We start from the raw sequence: 23,014 nt of genomic DNA on the forward strand, positions 1-23,014 counted from the left end.
ACACAAACACACTACTCACTCTTTCTCCCATTCCACCTCAGGCCCACCAGCTTGCCCACATGCAGGCTCAGGCTAGCAACGGCTCACCTGCGGCTCCCTCGCCTGGCAACCACGCCAATGACGATGAGGAAGAGGAGGAAGATGAGTACGATTACGACTACGAGTCTCTGTCAGATGGTAAGGAGAACCGCTCGACTTTCGGACACCTCTTGTGTAGTTCCAAAAACGGCAGCGACCGATGGAATGCTTAGGGGGAGGGGTTCTGAGTGGTCACAGTAGGGGCGTGGCATGGAAGTTATCAACAAGATTCACCAATTAAAATAGAGTTTGCTTTAACCACTTAAACCCCAATATACTTAGTTGACCGGGGTCCCCCTGGGCTCAACATTTGGTCCGCTCCTTTTTTTATTCTACACCAAATCTCTTACCCCTTGTTGAAAATAGCCAATACAAGTTCACAACATGTCGCATTGCGACACATTGTGAGCTTGTAGATCTGATTTCCACTGAATGTTGGTCCCAGAATAGGGATGCTAGGGTTCATGTGGTTAAAACTGTGTGAAGTCTTTAGTCATGTTCTTATCCAGTTAGATTTAGAAGTAAACTGGACAGTAAAACTTTCTCTCTCTCTCATCTTTCTTCAGCCCGTCCTTTTAACACTAAAATCCAGACTCTCTTCCTCTACTGTTGTATCTTGCCTCTTTTCTATTTAGCTGATGTCCTCTCAGCCTCTACTGCCTCCTATGGCCAGGAAGGTAAATCTCTGTCTCCGACGCTGTCTGTTGTGTGACAGTCTTTCCCCTATAATGTTTTGTAGCAGTGGAACTTAAGGAGTAATTTGATTGTTGTATTGTCCTTGGTTTAGTTAGGCTTTTGATGGTTGCAGCACTTAAAATTATTCATATTCTGATGAAGTGTAAATTTGACCTTTTGAGAAAATTACCAAAACGTTCTTTTAAGGTGATGGACATTCTTTGCTCTCACCCACATGAGTATAGGGGAAACACTGCGGTGTGTGCGCTAACAATCTGCATCCCTGCTGGACCAAGCCTACCAATTCTTCTCTGCACCTACAAACTGGCTGTTTGCTTTGTGCAACTTGTATGTACACTGTCAGGTCACAGATGGTCTAGCTACTGTACATAGCAACCATGCCTTGACAAGTTGAAAGATTTATTTTGTTTCAATGCAAAATCCATTAAACGTCTAATTCAACTTCAATGTAAAGAAGCATTAACGTGATTCAGAATATACTGATGTCTCAGCGCACTAAGTACATTGCGATGTGAGCTTGTAGCTATTTTGAAAAAAGTAGCTACAAGCTAAATGTACTTATGTCTTTCATATTCTGTAAATGTAGAGTTTTTTTTTTGCTATGGGTGGTGAGACAAGCACTTCTTTCTGTGACAGATGAGTGAAACCTGACATTGTCCATACCAAACTGCTGCATAGCTCCGGGCCACAGTGTCCATGTCAGTGTTCCCACATGTTTTCTCACTTAGAGAGTGTCTGTGTAGCTGACCTGGGAAGCTGTTATCAAGGCATCCGCTTTCGTAGAGAACTGGACTTGAGTTGCAACTGTACATTGACCACTTTTTTCGTCTACAACAAATCTCTTTGCCAAAAATAGCCGATCTACAAGCTCACAATGCTTTTTTACCAGAACGGATACAGTTGATACAGTTGCATTCATTCATGGTAGAATCCCTCCCCTTTAACACGGTTGCTGGTATACAGTATCTGCTTCACTGTCGCTCCACCCTCAAGATGGAATAGGTTTTTTTTCTATGAATGCAGGGTAGCAGCAGGGTGGGGAGAAGGGTGGATGTATTCACTGGATAGCAATCAATTCTTTGCTCAAAATTTGATTGCAATGAAAACAAAAGTGCTGTTTTGTGTCAAAATAGAGAGTCGGCAAGGGACGGTGGCTGCTTATTGGTCAATGTGTTTGTGATATGTCTGAATGCATGCTTTCTCTCACACACACACACACACACACACACACACACACACACACACACACACACACACACACACACACACACGGATGGATATATTTTACTGTAAATACACCCCCCACTTCTCCGGCTCTCTTCTGTGCCGTGGTGTTCTTCCGTGACCTCGCCAGCGGCTGGGCAGGCTCATCAGGGAAACAAAACAAAGCCATCTGGTTTCTCAGGCCCTGTGCTGCCCCTATACACAACAACAGAACCAGTGGAAACTACCCCTGTCCCAGTGCTGTCAGAGCCATCTCCCAGTCCCTGCCCTCAGCTTGGCCCGATATTTTGCCCACTAGACCAGTCAAAAAAGGCCAAACGCTCTCTGGACTTAATTTTCAACAGGGCATTCTCTCTTGACTCTCCCTGTCTCTATAGCTGTTATCTTTACCTTACACTCCTCTCCCATCACGTGTTCAATCTAGAATCGCTGCATTTTGTCACCGTCGGGTGGAAACCTTGTAAGTCCAAAACTGATGCAAATTATTTTATTTGTAGATCGCCTATTTGAGTTGAGTTTGTAGATCGTCTATTTTTGATACTTTTGCACGACACTGTTGTACGACAAAGTATATAATAGGGCATTAGGTTATGAAAATATATAAAAACAGGAAATACGGAGATAGAAGGTTTCTGCAGTATCCACGGAGCACTTTGGCCTTGACCTTTGCACTCCATATTTTTGTTTGCCCCAGATGTTGTGACGTACAGTAGGAATTAAACTGTAGGCTGCCGTAGAAGACAACGGTAGAAGACATTTCAATTCAGTTCCTTTTTCTTAATTCATCCTTGATAAAAGCATCAGCGACATGCCACAAATTCCTAACCCTAATGCTCTTCTTTCTGGAAAGCCAACAAGGCAGTGCCTGCATATACAGACTGCACTGAACCGCAGGCTGCAGTCCCTAGACAGGTTTTAAGGTCAACATCAATTAGCAAGTATTTACATAGAGTTAAGGACCAAGCTACCAGCGCGCCCCTGTGTCTGTGTGGTCCCTATGTTAGACAAAACCCTGCTCCAATACCTCTTTGGGGAGGACGGATTCAGGGTCAACTCTATTGCAATACCCTACTCTCAGGAAGTGGATCCAGATTCCAGGAATTAAGCAACTCTCATTTGATAGATTGCTACTGTATCTTGAATTTGATACGTGCATGGCTTGCAGTTTTTAGCTTTGGTAACAGTTAGATGTGTGGGAGGAATGGGAGCTGAGGGTCAAGCGCCTTTACTGTTAGTCCTGTTTACAGTGCGCAGAAGTTGCCTGGGATTGCTGAGAAGAGCTTTCGCTTGGAAATGTTTTTGCAAATTTTGCAAGCGGTCAGGGACATGGATTCCAGTCGCCACAGATAACTGGCGGTAGTTTGACAATCAAGAGTGAGTGAGGGTCAAATGAGATGTTTTTATTTTCCTTAGCAACAGTTTTATGTACAGTATATTGTTCAAAGCTGCTGAAATGCATTCTCCCATATGAATCATCTGAAAGAAATCCCTGAAGTCTGAAAGAACCCTATCCTGCTGCTGTATGGTTCTAGAATGTCTTCTCATTATTTGAGGTAAAAAGAAGAAAAAAACGGCAAAAAAAGTACATTCCTAAAACAAGACACTTTTGAAGTGCATGTACTATAATACTGCTTGCCAAGCTTGCAAAAAAAAAAACAAGAAGCAGAAATTATTACATTTTGTTCTTTTTTAGCCACAAACTCATCTTTGGAGCTGTTCAGCCCTCTCCTGTCACTGAACACCTCGATCCACTCACTCAGGTCTGATCATGGCTGGTACTTTTGTATAAACGGCTGTATTGTATACGGTGTCTTTAGATAACATCCTGGAGGATAAGCCAGAGGGGAAGACCTCAGCAGATAAGGAAGAGCAGCCGGCCGATGAGATACCGAAGAGAATGAAGAAGTCAGACAGCACAACCCAGAGCAAAGGGAAGGTAAGAGATTCCACAATGACCGGGAGATTTTCTGCTGTCATTTGAATGATCTGACGTCTTTATCCGATGCTCTCATCCCGAGCGACTTGAGGCAATACAGGAGCTGGTAGGCTACCCAGGAAAATCCTCCTGAGTGTTCATTTAACTCTGAGATTGTACAAATGTAACCAAATGGACCCTTGCGGGTCCATTTGGTTACATTTGTACAATCTCAGAGTTACAAATGGATAAATTAACACTGAGGATTTTACTGTGTAGAGGTTAAAGGAGTAGTTCACCCCAAAAAATACTTATTTTCTATCAATTACACACCCCATGAAGCCTTGAATTCATGGAGGCTTCATGGGGTGTGTAATTGATAGAAAATAGGTAATTTTTTTGGGGAACTACTCCTTTAAGTCATCACTTTGAAAATAATTATAGAAATAATAATTGTTGCCGACACAATCATTTGACAAGATATAAATTAGCTTTTAAGTTTTCTTGTCATTGACAGGATAGGACAAATGAGGAGGCCGCCAGCGTGACAGTGTTGCACACACAATTAACGGCTGTGATTTATGTTGTAGAACAAGATTTGTAAAGTCTCTCAGGTTTATGTTACCTACAGTCCATGTTTTCTCCATCAAGTGAAAACCCCATGGGAAAAAGCATTGGAACACTGGCGAAGACTATTGCAGATACATAACACTGTGGCCAGTGGTTAACTGGTGGTACTTGACTCAAGTACTGGGGTGGTTGAGTATCAACTCTGGATTGATTGATTGATTGAAAATTTTATTAGGCAAAAGAATGTAAAACAACACAGTTACATTTATAATGCTTTTGTCTAAAAGGTCCGGCCAAAAAAGTCCTTGCGGACTTGTTTCCGTTGGGGTCCTTGAATTAATTTCATAGACATATATAGTAGCAACCAAACAGTTCAAAAATCAACATGAAAATACAGATAATACAGAAAAAATACCACTATGTACAAAAAAAAGCATGAAAAAATAAAAAATAATATATGTACAAAAAAAAGGGGGGGGGGGGAAGCATGGAAAAATAAAAATTATATACAAAAAAAGCATGAGGAAATACAAAATATGTACAAAAAAGAGGAGGGGGGGGGTCGTCTGTCTACAGGGAAACTGGTACTAGCTCCTCTTTCGGCCTCCAGAAAGATGAGTTTTTAGGGCTGTTTTGAATGAGCCCAGCGAACTGCATTTTTTGAGGGATGGGGTTAGACTATTCCATTCCTTGGTGGCTGTGCTATAGAAGGAGAATTTTCCCATGTTTGTTTTATGGGTGGGTGGTACCAGATTGTTGTTTACGCTCCCTCTAGTTTCGTGGCTGTGGGTGTCACTAACGTTTTCGAGGTATTTATACAGATATGCGGGTATAGGGGGCATTTCGGGCAAATTTGCATTTACAATTTTGAAGACCAGTCCCATTTTTAGTTGTTTAACCCTGTCTTCCACCCTAAGCCAGCTATAACTACACCCTGCTATAACTACACCCTCTCTATGCATTTTAACATTTTACCAATGATATCACAGTCTGACAGTGAGTGGACATTTGCGTATTTGTCAAAGGTGACTTATAATTTATTGTGATATAATTCACATAATGCAATTTGAATAGGAATCTGCAAGTGAGCGTTGAACGGATAACCCTGCTGGTTATTTTCTCACTCTCACACATTGCCTTAGCTTTTACTTTTATGTTACCTGTGTTTTTAGACAGTGTGCCGTCCACACCCCTTTTGTCTTTATTGAGACAGACGGTAGGAAAGCTGATGGCGAAAACATAATGGGGACACTCAGGGTTTTACTGTGCAGGGAGAACCTATTGTAGGTCAGCAGGAGAACAAGTGACTCCAGAATACAGGTGTCTTACATGCGTGAATACTTATTCTGTGATCTTTGTCTCTAGGTGTTTGACATGGAGCTCGGGGAGGAGTTTTATCTCCCTCAGAACAAGAAGGAGAGTCGACAGATTGCCCAGGAACTGTCCGATCTCATCATCTACTGCCAGGCCGTTAAATTCCCTGGTAGGACGTCTGTCTGTCTCTACAGTATCTAAATAACAGGGTCCCCACGGTCATGAAATTCCTGGAAATATTTTGAAATAAAAAATTTAAAAATCCAGTACTGGAAAAGGTTTGGAATTGATCAAAGGTCCTGGAATTTATCAAGGGTCCTGGAAAAATATTTGGCTATGCATTGTTTTTGGCTATTGATTTTGTTAACACAACATTTTCATAAACATGTATAACATTACATAAAATATGTAACATAAGTAGTTTTTCGCCGAACGGGCTGTGTGATTGCAGCCTAATGTATGTCTCAATTGTTAGGTTGCACTGCATAGGGTGCCAGGTTGGTCACGTGATAAAAATAACAGAGCTACAAGCTCACAACGTGCTGCAGCATGATGAGTAGTTAGCTTGTAGAGCTGTTTGTTTGTCACGTGACACCAACCTGGCAACTTGTGCAGGTTGTGTGTTTGCTGTCCCAACAAACAATTGCGAGCAACATGTGAATAGTCGGTGAAGCGTAAACGAACGCAGTTAAAATATATCGGATGAACTAGTAGTATGATCCACAATGCCAGGGAAATGTTTGTTTAATAATTTGTGGCTTACAAATGAAAAGTTTAAAGACTGGGTAAAGCGAGAAGAGGACCCGAATAGAGCTGGCTGCAAGTTATGCCACAAATCTTAGCCGGATACTGTACTGATCCTAAAATAAATGGCACTTTAAGTTTACCACTCTTGATTTGTTTTACATAATTATGTTCATCCCTCCTCGTGTCTGACAGTATCCTCTTGTTGAAAACTTAATAGGAAAAACATAGGAAAACCTACAACAAAAGTGTAATTTAAAACATCCTTGCATCCTTCATTACTTTTAAATTCATAAATGGGGCAAATGCAAGGCAATATTATTTAAAAAAAATAAGTCATAAGGATGCCATAATGAGTCTTGTATTCCAGTGAGCTATGCCCTAATTTTGCACGAAATTTTGAATGTAATTGTACCATTCTATGCTTTATTTTTGCTACACTAGCTATTTTTGGGCATTGTACATAGGAGTAAGAGACACATTATTGCGCTGAATGGTTGTTATATAGGCCTGGAAATTGGGCTAAATATTCTGGAAAAGTTTTGGAAAAGTTTTGGAAATTCATTGCTAAAGATGTGTGGGGACCCTGAAATAAACAATCCGCACTCCCAGAAGAAGTATTCTGCTTTTTTAATTTACTGCAGCAGCAAACAGGACTTGTTTCAGCCCCTCAGGCCTTCATGAGCGTCAACTTTTATGAAGGCCTGAGGGACCGAAACGCAAAAAAAACTTCTGTAAGTGCAGATTGTTTCTTAAGACCGTTTGCTGTGAGTCTGCACCCATCCTTGATTCTTTAAACTCTTGTCAGCAGAGCTCACCTCTGCCTGTATTGTGTATCCAAGCACATGTGATAGTTTTTCTGTACTCTCATAGCAGTAGCCATGATCAGCTATGATCCTCTTCTACGCGTCTGTAAAGAAGTGGCATATATTCTGTATTGCTCTTTACATCCTTTCAAAATGTTTGACTTATAGCGTCCCTATATAACACTCCATTCTTCTCCCACAAGGACACGCACTTAGCCCGTGACATCTCTGACCCGCACCCTCCAACCCACCATGGGAAAAATACAGTTAACTTTTCCATTATTCAAAAGATAAATGCACACTCCTACTGTAGTCTTGGAACAATGCTATAGAAAGAGCTGGAGGTCACATACTGTGCATAATTTGAGTGTTTGTCAAAATCTAGGTCATGGCTCACAAGTATGACATTAAAAGGGCCACGTGTCCACAAAGTATTCCGGCCAAGTGGATTTATTCTTGTGCCTTTGCTGCCCTTATACTGTATACGGTCTGCTATTTTAGACCAGTGGTTCTCAAACCTATTCATGTCAAGGATTATGTATGGCCATGGACCCCCATTAGAACATATTTTGTGCCATGGATCCCCATGCAAGATTTGTGCTGTTAAAATGTTTAAAAAATATTCAAAATGTATCCAATTCTTTCAAGATTGTTCGACAAGGCAGATCTACAAGCTCACAATGTGTCGCATTGTGATGCTTTGTGAGCTTGCTTTTAGCCCTAACCTACAGTATATAACCTGAACCTATGTATAGGTTTAAAGTGGTTAAACTGATTTTGATGCTAGTAACTAATTTTAGTGGACCCTCTTACTGCTCCTGCTCAATGTGATATCACTATGTGTCCTTCTCTAATCCATATCCTTCCTTTATGTGATGTCTGGCCACATAAACCCGCTTGTGTTTCCACTTCTGATTTTATTTGTTTACGGTAGAGAGGACTGAGAGTAAAAGCGAGAGAGGGGAGGAGATAGAAAGAGGGAGAGAGAGTGGGGGCCAGGCAGACAGTAAGAACAGAGAAATTACAGTCGGAGGGAAGAATGGCGGAAGAGAGTGGCATAAAGGAAGAGAAAGCCAGAGATGAATGAACCATAGAGAGAGGACAAGAGATTTGTATTCAGGTGTACATTGAAATTATCCTGCAGACAGGCCCGGAACTAGCCCAATTTGTGCCCTAGGCAAGCTTTCTCTGACGCACCCCGGCCAGCATTTCGTAGTGTGTGTCACTGACTGGTTTTACTAATTGCATCAACTGTTCAACAATGTGGGAGAGAGGAGAGGAGAGGTGCGCTGCGACTTCGTCGGTCTAAATCCGCCCCTCCCCCCTCCGCAGCTCAGCCAGCAGCCAGGCTGCATCGCAGGCTCCCAGTTCCAAGCAGCAGACAGACAGGCACTATCACAAGGTTAATTCACCCATCCACACAGTGATGTGACTTGCAAACGAGTGATAGAATACAGATTGCGCAAGTGTCGTCATTCAGAATACTACACCACCCGTTTTTCATTTCGGCGACCCCCTCTAGATGCCTAGGTCGCCTATAGGGCACGCCGGCACTGCCTGCAGATATACAGTACATTGATGGTGAAATGAAAATCAGGTTCAAAGCTGTGCTGAAGCTTATTTCCTTGTAAACCAAGCAGCCATTGAAGCAATGATGGGGGGTGACGTGACCATAAAAACCTCCCTGTCATGTCGTCATTGTGCGCCTCACTGTACTTGGGTCTTCTATAAATCTACGTTGACTTGCTCTCTATTCTACTTTCTTCCTGCCGTCTCTGTGTCTTGCCGTCTCTTTCATCAAAAGACGTTTTTATGTGTGTGTGTGTATTTGTGTGTGTGTGTGTGGGAACGCAGGCCTTTCCACACTGTCTCCGGCGGGCTCCGGCAGGGGGAAGGACCGAGGGAAGAGCAGGAAGTCCATATTTGGCACAGCTCCAGCCCGTGGCAACACACCAGGGGAGGTCATGACTCAGAGCCGCACCCCTGGGAAATGTACGTAAGGCCACAGAGTGATGTGTGTTTATGAGGAAGTGTTTGTGTGTTTGAGAGTGGGTGGGTTGTTGGGAAGGGGGCGAAACGGTAAAAGATGCAAACGTGTGTAAAATATCTGGATGACGATAGAATGCTGCAAATATGCTACTGTACAGTACATGCCTAGTGAGTGAGTGAGTGTGCATGTACACACCTATATATAAATTATATATGGACAAATACATTGATTTCCTTTTTTCAGTGGAAAGTGGAAACGGCAAGTACATTTTAAAGCACATTTAAGACCAGAGTTGATCAAAGTACAACAATAAAACAGCATAAAAGGGGCATGTACACTCACGCACGCACACACACACACACACACACACACACACACACACACACACACACACACACACACACACACACACACACACACACACACACACACACACACACACACACACACACACATACACAGAAGTATACGGTACATACTGTTACTGTAAGGACAAATACATGTGCAGTTGCTTTTTCAGTGGAAAAGGCAGTGGGAGAGGGCTAAGACAGGACACCCACTTAGAAGCTGACCTCCATGCCCCTCCATGGGAAAAACAGAGTTCACTTTTCCATTCTTCAAATAGTAATCTCTCACTGGTCACAGGGCATCGCTGTACACAGACTGTGGTCGGATGCTATTGATACAGTCAGTTAATAGTAATGCATTAAGACAGGGTTCTACGTCAAAGGGTAAAGGTTGAGCCAAGGAAATATCATAATTGAAAACGTGAATCAGTAGTGTGGTTTTTTGCTAAAGATTTGTTGCCATCGACATCCTGATCCATCCTTTCTTCAAGCCTCAAGCTACTGTATTAGTTTATTAATACAGTAGCAGAGTCAGAGACAGACAATACAATAACCTTTACAATCACTTGGCCACAATATTAATTATTCTGGAAATATGATCTCCAGAGAGAAATCTTTCCCTTCTGTGAAGTGAAAGATTGACTGGTCCACTTTCACACTCATGAAGCGATGAAACCCCTTCAAAAAATATAAAACATATGAGCATCAACCTGTCTTTTCTCTAGTGCAAAGATATGGTTAGCTCTTAGCTAAGCTGACTGTATATTGTCAGCTAACCATCAGGATGATGTGTAGCAATCACAACCGGAAAACACAATGCTGCACAAGCTTACCAACCCCAACACAGCCACTGAATCCTCCTATAATTTGACAAAGTCGTATCATTTGACAAACCTCTGTAGTGCATGGGTGCATGGTGTCGTCGTGGTGAGGCCAAAATTGTTCTGCCCGGTTCTCCTCAGTGGCTGAAGCAATTGATCTGAATTTGCACACAGCCATTGACCCTTACCATGTGCACCTAACAGCGAAGCCCGTTTTTCCATCACAAAATCTCAGCTGTTTATTAGCGTTTTTGTTAGATACAATAGTATAAGCATACAACATAATTGCACTGCATGCTTATACTATTGTATATTGGATGCTTTGCTATGCTTGATACTGTATATTTCAATGCTAAATCTAAGACAAAGTGTCAAGACTGTACAATTAGTGACTTAATCTAAAATGAAAATGAGTAATCTAGATGAGTGATGAAGATGAAGATGAGTGATGAAGATGATCATCGATTTAAATGTTGTAATATTTTGAAATGATATGAGTGAAGAGACATAAATACAAATTCTCCATCCTCCCTTCCTCTAGCTGGTGCCGAGTGTCTTCGGCTGAGCTGGGAGGAGCAGCAGACATCGCCGATCCTCAACACCCCCGCCTCCCTCAGCGCCATCATCCGCACGCCCAAATGCTACCACATCTCCTCCGTCAACGAGAACGCCGCCAAGCGCCTGTGCCGGCGCTTCTCCCAGAAGCTGATCCAGCACACGGTGTGCCAGCTGCTCAGGACCTACCCGGCTGCCACCAGGATCGACTCGGCTAACCCCAACCCCCTGCCCTTCTGGCTGCATGGGGTTCAACTGGTGGCCCTCAACTACCAGACCGATGGTGAGGAACACCCCCATCATCCACCGCATCCCCGTACACACACAAAACCCTCAACACTTTTCCTTTCCTTTCCGTTTCTTTCACCCTCTTCTCACCAAGGTGCCGGTCCAGTCTTCTATGGTCATAACAAGCAATTTTCAAGCTTGTTTTTCTTTTGTAATTTCACCACAGTGTACTTTGGCACCAAAGCTTTCAGACTGAGGAATCACTGCTGGCGGTGTCCCTACAGTACATCGCTGTGGTCCTGTCTACCCTCACTCGGCAACACCTCATCTGGCAACACAGAGGCTCTGTTCTGGCCTGTGGTACTGTGCAGCCCTGCCTCTGAAGCTTGAAGAGTTTCTTTCCAAGCCGTCATATCATATCAATTCAGAAATCAACAGTATTGCTACACGAACATAGATGAATCTACCCTCAAATGCATACTATTTGTTTTCTAAGCGAAGGGCTTATTGATGACTCATGAGAGAATTAGTTGCCAATAATGTGCTTTGCTTTCGTGCCAATGATCACTTTGCAGGTCTATGAATCTTTCTTTTTTCAAATGTTAAATATCTTGTATTGGAGTGAAAACCGTTGTCTTGGTTTTCAACTAAAGATGAATGCAGCTCTGGGAGGCTTTAATGGTTTAAAGGTGATGTGTCATCCCTTCATGGGATTCATTATACGCTAAAATACACTCATCCTAAAACAACAGGGTGTCCTCCACGCCTGTGGTCCTTTAGCCTATTAACACATTGACTGCCAGAGTTTTTCAGAAAAGTCTGTAGCCTCTGCCAGGGTTTTGAACGATTTTGGTACCTTTTCGCATAGCCACAGAATATTTTTCTCTAGTATGATTGATCCCCAGAAAATTTCTAATCACAGATGAGATTCAGGTGTGGTTTCACAAATGTCAACGAGGTCAATTTGACCTTGTTGTCATGTGTTGTTTGATGTTTGAAAATAGCTCAAAACCAGTAGTTTCAAACCAAAAAACATTTTGAATTGTTTGTCCGTTTCAATTTTAACATTGAAGTGGATGGAGCAGCAAATCTTTGGAAATTGTTATCTCCTTATTCGTTTGGAATATCGAAAGAGTGTCAATTATAAATAATTAGAAAATCTTTTTAGATATTTTTTGTTTTTTGAAAAAAGTTTTTTTTTTTTTTTTTTTTTTAAGACGTTTTTATACGTCTTTGGCAGGCAATAGCTGAAGGCCCAAAGACGTTTATAAACGTCTTTGGCAGTTAAGCAGTTAAGACCGGGAAAGCCTATACGTTGTTATACCTTTTAAAACCGGGAAAGCTTCTGTGTCATTTTAGATGTTGCTATGTATAAAGCAACAGGAATTTTCTTTAAACTTTTGAATAAAAAATGTAAAGATTTTCTGAAAACTTAGGTTAGGATTTAGAAGACGTTTTTAAAATCGGCCTCGGGTCTAAATTGGTTAATTTATACACTAATTTAACTTTTTTTAACCTCTTTCAACCTGATGGCCCTACAGTATTTCATTATAGGCGAAAATGGTCACACATTTCCCAAAGATAAATGTTTGTAATACATTTTTTCAAAAATAGTAACTTTAGATCGGCTATTTTAGAAAAATTCGGAATAGGGCTGTGGTTAAAGGAAACCCCACCCGGGCTGTTGCTGTTGATGTTCTAACAGTCATGGAAGTACCATGACGGTTCCATTTTAGCTTTGGACACGGTGAGCTACGGCTTCATCTCCTACTGCTCCCCTAACCACTATAAATATCATTAAAAAGACAGGCTATGTTTCCTGAGCCACCCTTACATGACCTCCTGCTTGCACCGCTGTGCGGGGTGTCTTCTTTTTTTCTTTTTTTCCTCCTTTTTAAATCTTTTTAGTATTTTATACACAGATTTATATTCCAGTGCCTGAATGCAAAGTGATATGTTTTTCCATTACCCAGAGCCAACGCACCCGCCCGGTCTTCCAAACACAAAACCCAGGAATTTGAGATAAAGTTTAGTAAAACAATGAGTGTTTTTAAGGAGAATTCAGTGTTGTGTCGTCTCCATGAGCTAACAGATAACATTTAACTCTTACCCCTCATTTATTCTTGGTTGTGTGCATTGTGTCGCTCACTGAAAATAGCACATGTACAAGCTCACATTGTGTTGCATCGCAGTGCGTTTTGAGCTTGTAGATCTGTTATTTTTGGTGGGCGACTTCTGAGCGATTTCTTTCTTTCTTTCTTTCTTTTCAAGACTGCACACAAACATAATGCACATACAGTATGCATGTACTGTACATGTAAATGTACATGCACATACAGTATGTAAATAGATACTTATACTTACATACTGCACAGTGTGCATATACCCATATAGATACTATTTAGAAGTAGGAACAATGCACACAGCACCTTCAAGCACCCCAGAGTGTGCTACAGTATGACAAATGTACAGTTACTTTGCAATTTTTCTTGCTGCTGTTGCTATTATTTATTGTCTCTATGATACTGTTGTTATTGATGCTATAATTGTGTGGAACCAAAACCAAAGAATTTTACTTTTGTATACTTGTATATAAGATCCAACAATGAAAATCTTGATTCCTCCTTTCTTTCCTTCTCTCTCTCCCTCGTCTGCAGACCTGCCGATGCAGTTGAATGCAGCGTTGTTTGAGGCCAACGGTGGCTGTGGCTATGTCCTGAAGCCTGCCGTGCTGTGGGACAGAGGCTGTCCCCTGTACCAGCAGCTGTGTCCTCTGGACAGGGACGTAGAGAACATGAGTCCTGCTGTCTACTCGCTCACGGTGAGGACACGTTGCAGTGGGCTTTCGGTCCAGAGTGCTCTCCAGATCTGCTAATTGAAACTTATCCCAAAATATTTGAGAAATGACTTCATCCTATTCCTGCATTAATGAATGTGTTTACACAGCGTTCATACTCACTCATGTGAGTAATCATCTTCTAGCAGTAGCTGACACTCCAAAATATGGTCCAATATATATATATATATATATATATATATTTTGCACAAGCAAGCTAGCAAGTACATTATACACAAGCACTTACTGCATGTTTGCATAAGCTTTACACACTTCACACACTTATTCCCTCTGACACACACACACACACACACACACACACACACACACACACACACACACACACACACACACACACATGCACGCACGCACGCGTGCGCACACACACATTCAGTGCTCCTATTAGGTTTAGGTATTGTTTGGATGTTTCATTATATTAGGTACTGTATGTGCTTACACTGTTTGACAGTCATGAAGGCCACCCAGTGAATAGCGCATAGTGTAGCAGTGATTGAGGACAGGACCTCATAAAAGCGCTCAGCTGTAAACCCTTTTCACAGACATTCAGAGTGGGACTGTTAGATCTGTGGATATGGTCTACGCTTGTCATCCTGATGTAAAATGTTAATGCCTTAAAGCTGCAATCCATAACTAACTTCCATGGTCTACACAGGATTCGAATCCCAGTCTCCCGCATGGAGAGACCAAAGTGTACTGATCTGCCAATAAGGCATTACTTCTCAAACTGGACCCTTTTGGGTCCACTTGGTTCCATCTGTATACTCTCAGAGTTATGGGCATCCTTGAAATTCAAAAGGTGAATGGGTGTGTTTGGGAACTGTGAGGGTCCTTTTCGAACCCCCCCAAGGAACCCTGATGGTCCCTGGACCACACTTTGAGAACCACTGCAATAAGGCATTCCTGCTTGGTCAGGGGAGATATTGCGCTATGAGTTTTAGGTACAGTAGTTGTCAAACCAATAGTTGTCCTACTGACACCAGAGTCTAAAATTCTCAATGGAACAGTAGGGAGACCACCTCCAACCATTGCAGATGTACTAGTTACTGTATACTGTATTAATATACTCTAGCATACAGATTGGTTTAAAATAACGTTTTATTCATTAAAATAAGTTCCGGATTGCAGCTTTAACAGATGAAATAGGATACGATCTTGAGCCTGTCTATTATGCATATAAAGTCACAGTTTTTATTTTATTCTGCACACTCACTATGAGGAATTCATTACAGAATCCTGACTATTTCTAAAAGATCTTGCAGTGCCAAGTTTGAATATTTTGGGTCCAGAATGACATTGACGAGGGCAGCCATGGGCCCCTGGCACTGTCATGTGATCTGCAGCCTCATGTTAGTATGATAAGACTTTGGTCAATTATATCATCACTGCTGTCGGGTGGAGACCTTGGAAAATGGAATAAGAACGAAAGTATTCTCATGGATCCATTGCAGTTATTATTTAGTCACAAGCTCTTAACACTTTTCATTTATTGAATATCTTATCCTATATTAAAATTGGCTAATGGTTGGGTCGAGCGCCCCGAACTCTAGATGTGCTCTAGGGAAGAAAATTGCTCTTTAAAACAACAAATGTATCAAACGTTGTGAATTTGTTGATCGTTTTTACACTACTTTTTCATGACCCTCTTGTACGACAAAGTAGGCCGATGATTTACGAAAAAAACAAAAATGTTGAAATATGGAGATACAAGGTTTATGCCTGACAGCAACGATATGCTGATTCTTGTGTTTTGGCAAGAATTTATGACAAAGAATGATGACCATTGACATTTTTTCAGCAATACTTTTCACAGCCAAGTTCTCTCCCATGTTTTCTGTTCTCCTGTTCTCCTCCTGACAAAGTTGGCTTTTGCTATTGCTGCAACAAAAAAAATCCTGTGGGGCTAAAAGCCCTTAATCATTTAAAACCTATATCGTTGACCGGAGTCCCCAAGGGGTCTGTACTAAACCCTTCCTTTTTTCCATCTACACCAATGGTTATCAAACTTTTTAATTTCAAGGACCCCCTTAACTCTGAGAGTGAAACGGTTTGTACAGTCCCAGAGTTACAGACCCGTAAGGGGCCATGTGGAACCCCCCTCAAGGAACCACAAGGGTCCCTGGACCCCACTTTGAGAACACAAGCTCACAGCACGTTGTGTGAGACGCTAGGCTTCATGTGGTTAAGCTGTACTAAGTGGCTCAGGAGGTAAGAGCGGTTGTCAAAGTGTCACTTGAGCATGACACTGAACCCCTAACTGCAGGTTGTAGCCTTGCATGGCTTCCTACACCATCACTGTGTGATTATTCGGGTTGGGGGATTTTAACGATTCACCGATTGCCGCCCTATGAGCTTGTAGATCTGCTATTTTTTTTTAAATCGTGATTTTTTTTAATTTTGAAAAAACTTATGTTGCTATATCCGTGGTTCTCAAACTTTTTCATGTCAAGGACCCACAAAATGATATGTATTTGACCACGGACCCCCATCGCAAAATATTTTGTTCCAGGGACCCCCCAAAAGCAAAGCTTTGAGTTACAAATGTTAAATATGTATTATATATTATATTATATATATGTAGATCTGCTATTTTTGAATAGCCAAAGAAATCTAAAATGACACAGATACGTTCCCGGATTGAATGGGTTAATGATTCCCTCCGAACGGTCTGATTCCTTAACGGTTCCCTTTAACCAGTCCTATAGGGGGTTCCAAATGGACCCTTCCAGTTCTGTAACTCTGAGAGTGTACAAATGGAACCAAATGGACCTTTACGCGTCCATTTGTTGTGCTCAGTGTGTTTATAGGAGTCTGTGTGGTTGAAATTGGGGTTTGTGTTCATTGAAGTATTTATTTCGCTGTCAGTTATCATGTACAGAGGTGCAGCACAAAACTCATATGAAAAACTGTTTTGGATTAACAAAAGTGCACTCTAAAGCTTATAAACTGTGTGTGTGTGTGTGCGTGCGCGTGCGTGTTTGAGAGAGAGAGGTCACGGTAACCTCAAACAGCCTCTTGAGCCGTGTAGCCAAGTCTGCTTATTATAAGTGACTTTGGGCTTGTTTTCCTGTAAATTCGCTTGTAAATATTAGCAGTTGCAGGTTTTTTGGGCTTGTTTCTAAAGTGTATTAGTTGCTTATTTGGTCTTGCTTCCTAATGTTAAACCTGTGTTTCTCAAGCATTTTCATGTCAATGTCCCCCAAATTAAGTTATTAAACTCAAGTAAATGTACTTTGTAACTGTCCACCGCTGATGTTACAACTAGGGCTCTCACGATTACAAATTTAAGTTGACTATTAATTGTGACACAAATAATTGCGATTCACAATTTATTTGTGTTTTTGGCATTGACCATTGGAACATAATACAATTTGTTTGTTTTTTTTGCTTCATAATCACAAATTGCACAGGGCAGATATGACAAATAACTTAAATATACAAAGAAATTACTTACATGTTGTAAGCTTGTAGATCTGCTATTTCTGATATTTTTGGAAAAGGTTTGAAAATGTATGAAAAATTTTCAACATGGAAACGATTGACGATGCAAAATCTCAAATAATTGCGATTAGACGATTATGCAATAATTGTGACAACCTAGATCTCTCCTCTCGTCTCCTCTCCCAGATCGTGTCTGGTCAGAACGTGTGTCCGGGCAACAGTGCGGGCAGCCCCTGCTTGGAGATAGACGTCCTGGGCATGCCCGTCGACAGCTTCCACTTCCGCGCCAAACCCATCCACAGGAACACCCTGAACCCCATGTGGCACGAGCACTTCCAGTTCACCGTGCACTTTGAAGAGATGTGCTTCCTGCGCATCGCCGTGGTGGAGAACAACAGCTCTCAGACGACGGCGCAAAGAACTCTGCCTCTGAAAGCCCTCAAGCCAGGTAGGTTTCTCTGTCGTTAGACATTGTTTCGGTGTAGCCGGGACTAGTCGTGTAGATGAGTCTCCGCAAGGCTAGACCAGTTCTCAAACCTTTTCAAGTCAATGACCTCCAAATTGGATGTATTTGGCCGCGGACCCCCATCTGAAACTATTATGTGCCAGAGAACATTTGTTTTGTGACCTGAGGCGATTCTTAAAACATTTCTAAATCCAGACAGTTTTTTGAAAAAAAAAAAGAAATGTTTCATGATTTTTCAAAAATAGCTGATCTACAAGCTCATCGCGCGGCACTCGGTGCCGCGCGATGAGCTTGTATATCTGCTATTTTTGAATAGTCAAAGAAATCTAAAGTGACACAGATGCGTTCCAGGTATTAATGGGTTAAGATGTTCATAATTGAAAATTTTTATTCAAGACTTTTCCAAATGTTTCGAAAATGGCACATCTACAAGCTGTTGTGAGCTTGTAGATCTGCTATTTTCGAATAGCAAATATAAAATAGGGTTAAAGTGTTTTAAACAGATTTTGATGCCATATTAACTAATTTAGCCGGGGACCCCCTGGTACCCCCCAAAGGACCCTTGAGGGTCCCTGGACCACACTTGGAGAACCAATGTTCTAGAGTAGACTACTAACGGGTTAACTATAAAAATAATAATGGTACTGTATGCTTTAATTAGCTTGAATGTCAGTGTGACAATTTGGGCCTCTGGTTAAGCCACTAGAGCCTGTGTTTTACCAACTACGTGTGTGTGTGTGTGCGTGTGTGTGTGTGTGTGTGTGTGTGTGCGTGTGCGTGTGATTCAGGTTATAGACATGTCCAGTTAAGGACACAGCACAACGAGCCACTAGAAGTGTCCAGCTTATTTATCTACAGTCGTAGAACAGAGGAGGGCCCTGCAGGGGGCGTGCTCTCCTCCTCTATGGTAAGTAAACATCTGGGATTACATAGACTGGGCTCATGGTCAATGTGCTACCCATTTTCACCGGTATAAAGTAACTACGGCAGTACTTGTACATTGTAGTATTTTGTAGTATTTTCTCAAGTAAAAAATCTGATGACTGTTTCCACCACTGCCTATTTAGAGCCACAAGTCTTTTAGATATCACACTGGCTTTCCCTTAATATACACTCCCACTGACGGAGCAGAATGTAATAAAAGTATGTGTAGCAATGACTTCACACTCTCACCATTCCAACTGTGACATTTGAGACTATGTCTTAGTGGGGCAGTATTCTAAAACCTTGTACCCGCAACGTCACTGGCTGAAATGCAGTTCACTTTGTTAAATTCCATCACCCTAACCGTAACCCTAATTTATTTTATCTGTCCCTCATAAAACTCTCTCTCTCTCTCTCTCTCTCTCTGTCTAGCTGTTCATGTCAGAGGAGAAGAGGGCATTACAGCAGCACAGGGTGACAGTGCACGGAGCTCCGGGCCCTGAACCATTCACTGTGTTCTGTGTCAATGAGCAGACCACCGCCAAACAGCTACTGGACATGGTTAGTGCTGGATATACCTAGACTATCATAAGATCTACACACACACACACACACACACACACACACACACACACACACACACACACACACACACACACTCACTCGTATGAATATAGGCCTACCATAATCTCACAATCTCCCCTCTCTCTGTACACCAGGTTGTGGCTCCAGCAGGAAGTCCGTCAGAGTACTTCCTGTGCGAGGAGAAGCTTCCCCTGGCCAAAGAGCGGAGCGAGGTGAAGCGCTGTGCTCAGCAGCGCCCCCTGGCGCCGGAGGAGGAGGTGATCAGGCTGGTGAACGGCTGGCACTGTGAGGAGGGCTACGTGGGGAGGATCTGTCTCAAAACAAGAGAGGAGGTGCTTCTACATGCATTGTTCACTCCCTGTTGTTTACGCCAGTGGTTCTCCACCTGTGGGCCGGGGCCCAATGGTGGTGGGCCGTGAGGAAATCACAAGTGGGCCCCCATATAATTGGCAAAACACTACTATTTTTATAATATAACATTAAACATTTATGTTAAATACATAAATAAAAAGAATGTCGCTGTATTTTTCCTTTAAAACCTTGACATTTGTATTGTAATTGCGACACAGATAAATAATAACTTAAAGTATATTACGTTAGTTCCATTCATCCAAGCTGGAACACAATCAATTGATTGATCATTAGAATATGCTCTGATGCATGGAATTGATCCAACCTTGATATTGTAAATACTTCTGTGAATTAAACAAAGGACTTGTTTGGCATAAAGCTACAAGGAACAACAGTGCAGTGTTTTAATTCACCTCTGTTTATTTTCCAAGTGCCGTATGTCCAATGATGCAGATGATGGCTCCCCCTGGTGGTCATATCATGAAACTCATAAATCCAATAAGTAACAACAAGTAGCCTACATGTGCACAGTAAAATCCTCAGTGTTAATTTATCCATTTGTAACTCTTTGAGAGTGTACACGAGGAACCAAATGAACCCCCATTTGAGTTAAATGAACACAGGATTTTGCTGCGTCTGTGTGAAGCGCGAGCACACATCAGTTTCCCATTGTAACTCGCTAACGCTTGAATGTTTTTGTTGTTGTTGTGGTAGAACGTGAGCGAGAGGAGCTCTGTGACGGAGGGGGACGAGGAGGTGATGGTGGGCGGCAGAGAGGGAGGGGGAGGAAGCGGAGGGGAGGAGGACATGTTCTTCGTCCAGGTCCACGACGTGTCACCGGAGCAGCCTCACACCGTCATCAAGGCCCCGCGCTACAGCACCGCTCAGGACATCATACAACAGGTGACACAACGGTCAATTTTTCCATTATATCAATGAATCGATTAACCAGTGTTATTTTATACTTTGTTGCACAACTGTCGTGCAAAAATAGAGAAAATATTGTGAGCTTTTAGATCTGCCATTTTCACTTTTTTGAAATGTTTTGATATTTTTGGAAGCTTTTCGTCTATAAGGGAATGTCCAAAATGGGGAATGATTACTAATTGATTATTTTATGAAATTACCGATTATTGATTATTTTAGTTTACAGTTAACATGTTTCCTCTCTCTCTGTCTCTGTTTCCGGTCAGATTCTATCGAAGGCAAAGTATTCCTACAGCATCCTGTGCAACCCCAACCCCAGTGACTATGTGCTAATGGAGGAAGTCACCAAGGAGGCGGGCTCTAAGAAGTCCTCTGCTGCTAAGCCCCTTCAGCGAGTCCTATTGGACCACGAATGTGTCTATCAAGCCCAGAGCCGTTGGAGAGGGGCGGGGAAGTTCATCCTCAAGTTCAAGGAGCAGGTAGACAAACCGCGGACTCTTTTGTAAATTAATTTTACTGGAGATTTTACGTTGTGTATTTGTTTTTTGTTGTTTTCTTTGTGTGTGTGTTGTTTGTTTGTTTATGTTTTGTTTTTGCTGTTGTTTATACCTTGTTCAATTTATATTTGTTTATCCTGTTACCCACTCATTGTCTTGACTGTTTTGAGATACCTTGTTTATTTGCTTCAGTACATGCCTATATGACCCGTGAGTATGTAAAAAAAACTAAATTCAATAAACAGAACATATTGAAAGAAGAAGGAGCAGGTACACATGTAACCTTGATGACATTGTTGCTGTGCAGCAACTAAGACAGTGGTCCTCAAAGTGGGGTCCAGGGACCATCAGGGTTCCTTGAGTGGGATCTAAATGGACACTGACAGGTCTGTAAAGGATCCATTATGGGTCCGTTTGGTTCCATTTGTACACTCTCAGAGTTATGGGGGTCCTTGAAATAAAATAAGTTTGAGAACCAATGAACTAAGACTGGCCTTTCGAAGGTCAAGTGTCAAGTTCCATCTGCATGTACCCAGTAATTGTTTGCCCGTGCTTTTTTTCTGTCTATACCTGTGTGTCAAACATTTCCAAGTGAACATTTACATTGCTGTTATTATGCAAATAGAATGTGAATCAAAGGACATTAAATCTAGACTGTTTTCATTTCCATATCAAAGGCTTGGGCATGTACACTTGCTTGATATAATATTGTATTATATGCTGTGCATAATATTTTAACACCTTTTTATAGCTTGTATTCTCTTTTTGTGTCGCTGCTTTTAACCCGTGTCTGTAAGATCTTTTAATATGGCTGCTGTTGCTCGTCTTCGTTATGTCTGTCCTCAACACACCTGCTTTTCCTAGTTTGTCGTGTTGTCGTTTTTTGTGTTGCTGCTTTTTAACCCATGTCTGTAAGACGGCAATTTCCAACCTGTGTGCCGGTGCCCACAGGTACCAGATTTTAACAATAATATAGCGTTAATATAAAAATACTACGATAATTAGGAAGTATACCATGTTAGTTCCATTGACCCAAGCCAGAACACAACCGATTGATTGATCATTAACCCATTAAGACTGGGAACGCATCCGTGTCATTTTTTAAACAAAAACAAACAAATAGCAGATATACAAGCTCAGAGTGCCACGCTATGAGCTTGTAAAACTGCAATTTTTGGAAAAATCGTGGACAATTTGTGCAAATCTTTGAATATATATATTTTGTACAACATTTGTAAAAATAAAAAATTGTTTCAGGGACCTCCAGTAGCAAAGATTTGAGTTCAAAATGTTCGCTTTAAAATATGTAATACTCAAAGATTTGCACACATTTTCACGATTTTTCAAAAGGGGCAGATCTACAAGCTCGATATGAGCGATTTTCAAGTGGACCCTGATCCAGGTTGGGAACTGCTGCTGTAAGATGTTTTAATATGGCTGTTGTTGCTTCATGTTTGATGTATGTCTGTCCTCAGCACACCTGTTTTTTTCCCCCTTGTCTGTTGCTAGGTTTGATTGAATAAAGTTTCTTTTTTTTAATCAGTCACACATGCATACAGAGTGTTTGAGTCTGTACATGTCAGTCACACATAAAGTAGGGCTGGGCGATTAACCGAAAATGTATAAAAAACTGACATTTAGAACCTCTAAACCGACTTAAAACAAATCTGTATCAACAAAT

The 23,014-nt window shown here is 41.6% G+C and overlaps 1 protein-coding gene across 3 annotated transcripts in view; it reads left to right on the top strand.

Annotated features, from left to right (window-relative positions):
- Positions 1-23,014, top strand: part of plce1 (phospholipase C, epsilon 1) — a 124,407-nt gene that overhangs the window by 96,562 nt on the left and 4,831 nt on the right. For 2 of the 3 annotated variants that reach the window (XM_080454551.1, XM_080454553.1), the window contains 13 exons: positions 42-177; positions 714-755; positions 3,816-3,934; positions 5,849-5,966; positions 9,202-9,339; positions 11,047-11,343; positions 13,946-14,109; positions 17,770-18,031; positions 18,838-18,956; positions 19,406-19,534; positions 19,693-19,890; positions 20,624-20,812; positions 21,103-21,315. In XM_080454551.1, the coding sequence (XP_080310677.1) occupies positions 42-177; positions 714-755; positions 3,816-3,934; positions 5,849-5,966; positions 9,202-9,339; positions 11,047-11,343; positions 13,946-14,109; positions 17,770-18,031; positions 18,838-18,956; positions 19,406-19,534; positions 19,693-19,890; positions 20,624-20,812; positions 21,103-21,315 (2,124 nt within the window). The remainder of the gene's footprint in view (positions 1-41; positions 178-713; positions 756-3,815; positions 3,935-5,848; positions 5,967-9,201; positions 9,340-11,046; positions 11,344-13,945; positions 14,110-17,769; positions 18,032-18,837; positions 18,957-19,405; positions 19,535-19,692; positions 19,891-20,623; positions 20,813-21,102; positions 21,316-23,014) is intronic. The other variant, XM_080454552.1, reaches the window with a different exon arrangement.

Source organism: Gymnoscopelus braueri, assembly GCF_963280865.1.
Source record: "Gymnoscopelus braueri genome assembly, chromosome: 17".
NCBI classification, from domain to species: domain Eukaryota; kingdom Metazoa; phylum Chordata; class Actinopteri; order Myctophiformes; family Myctophidae; genus Gymnoscopelus; species Gymnoscopelus braueri.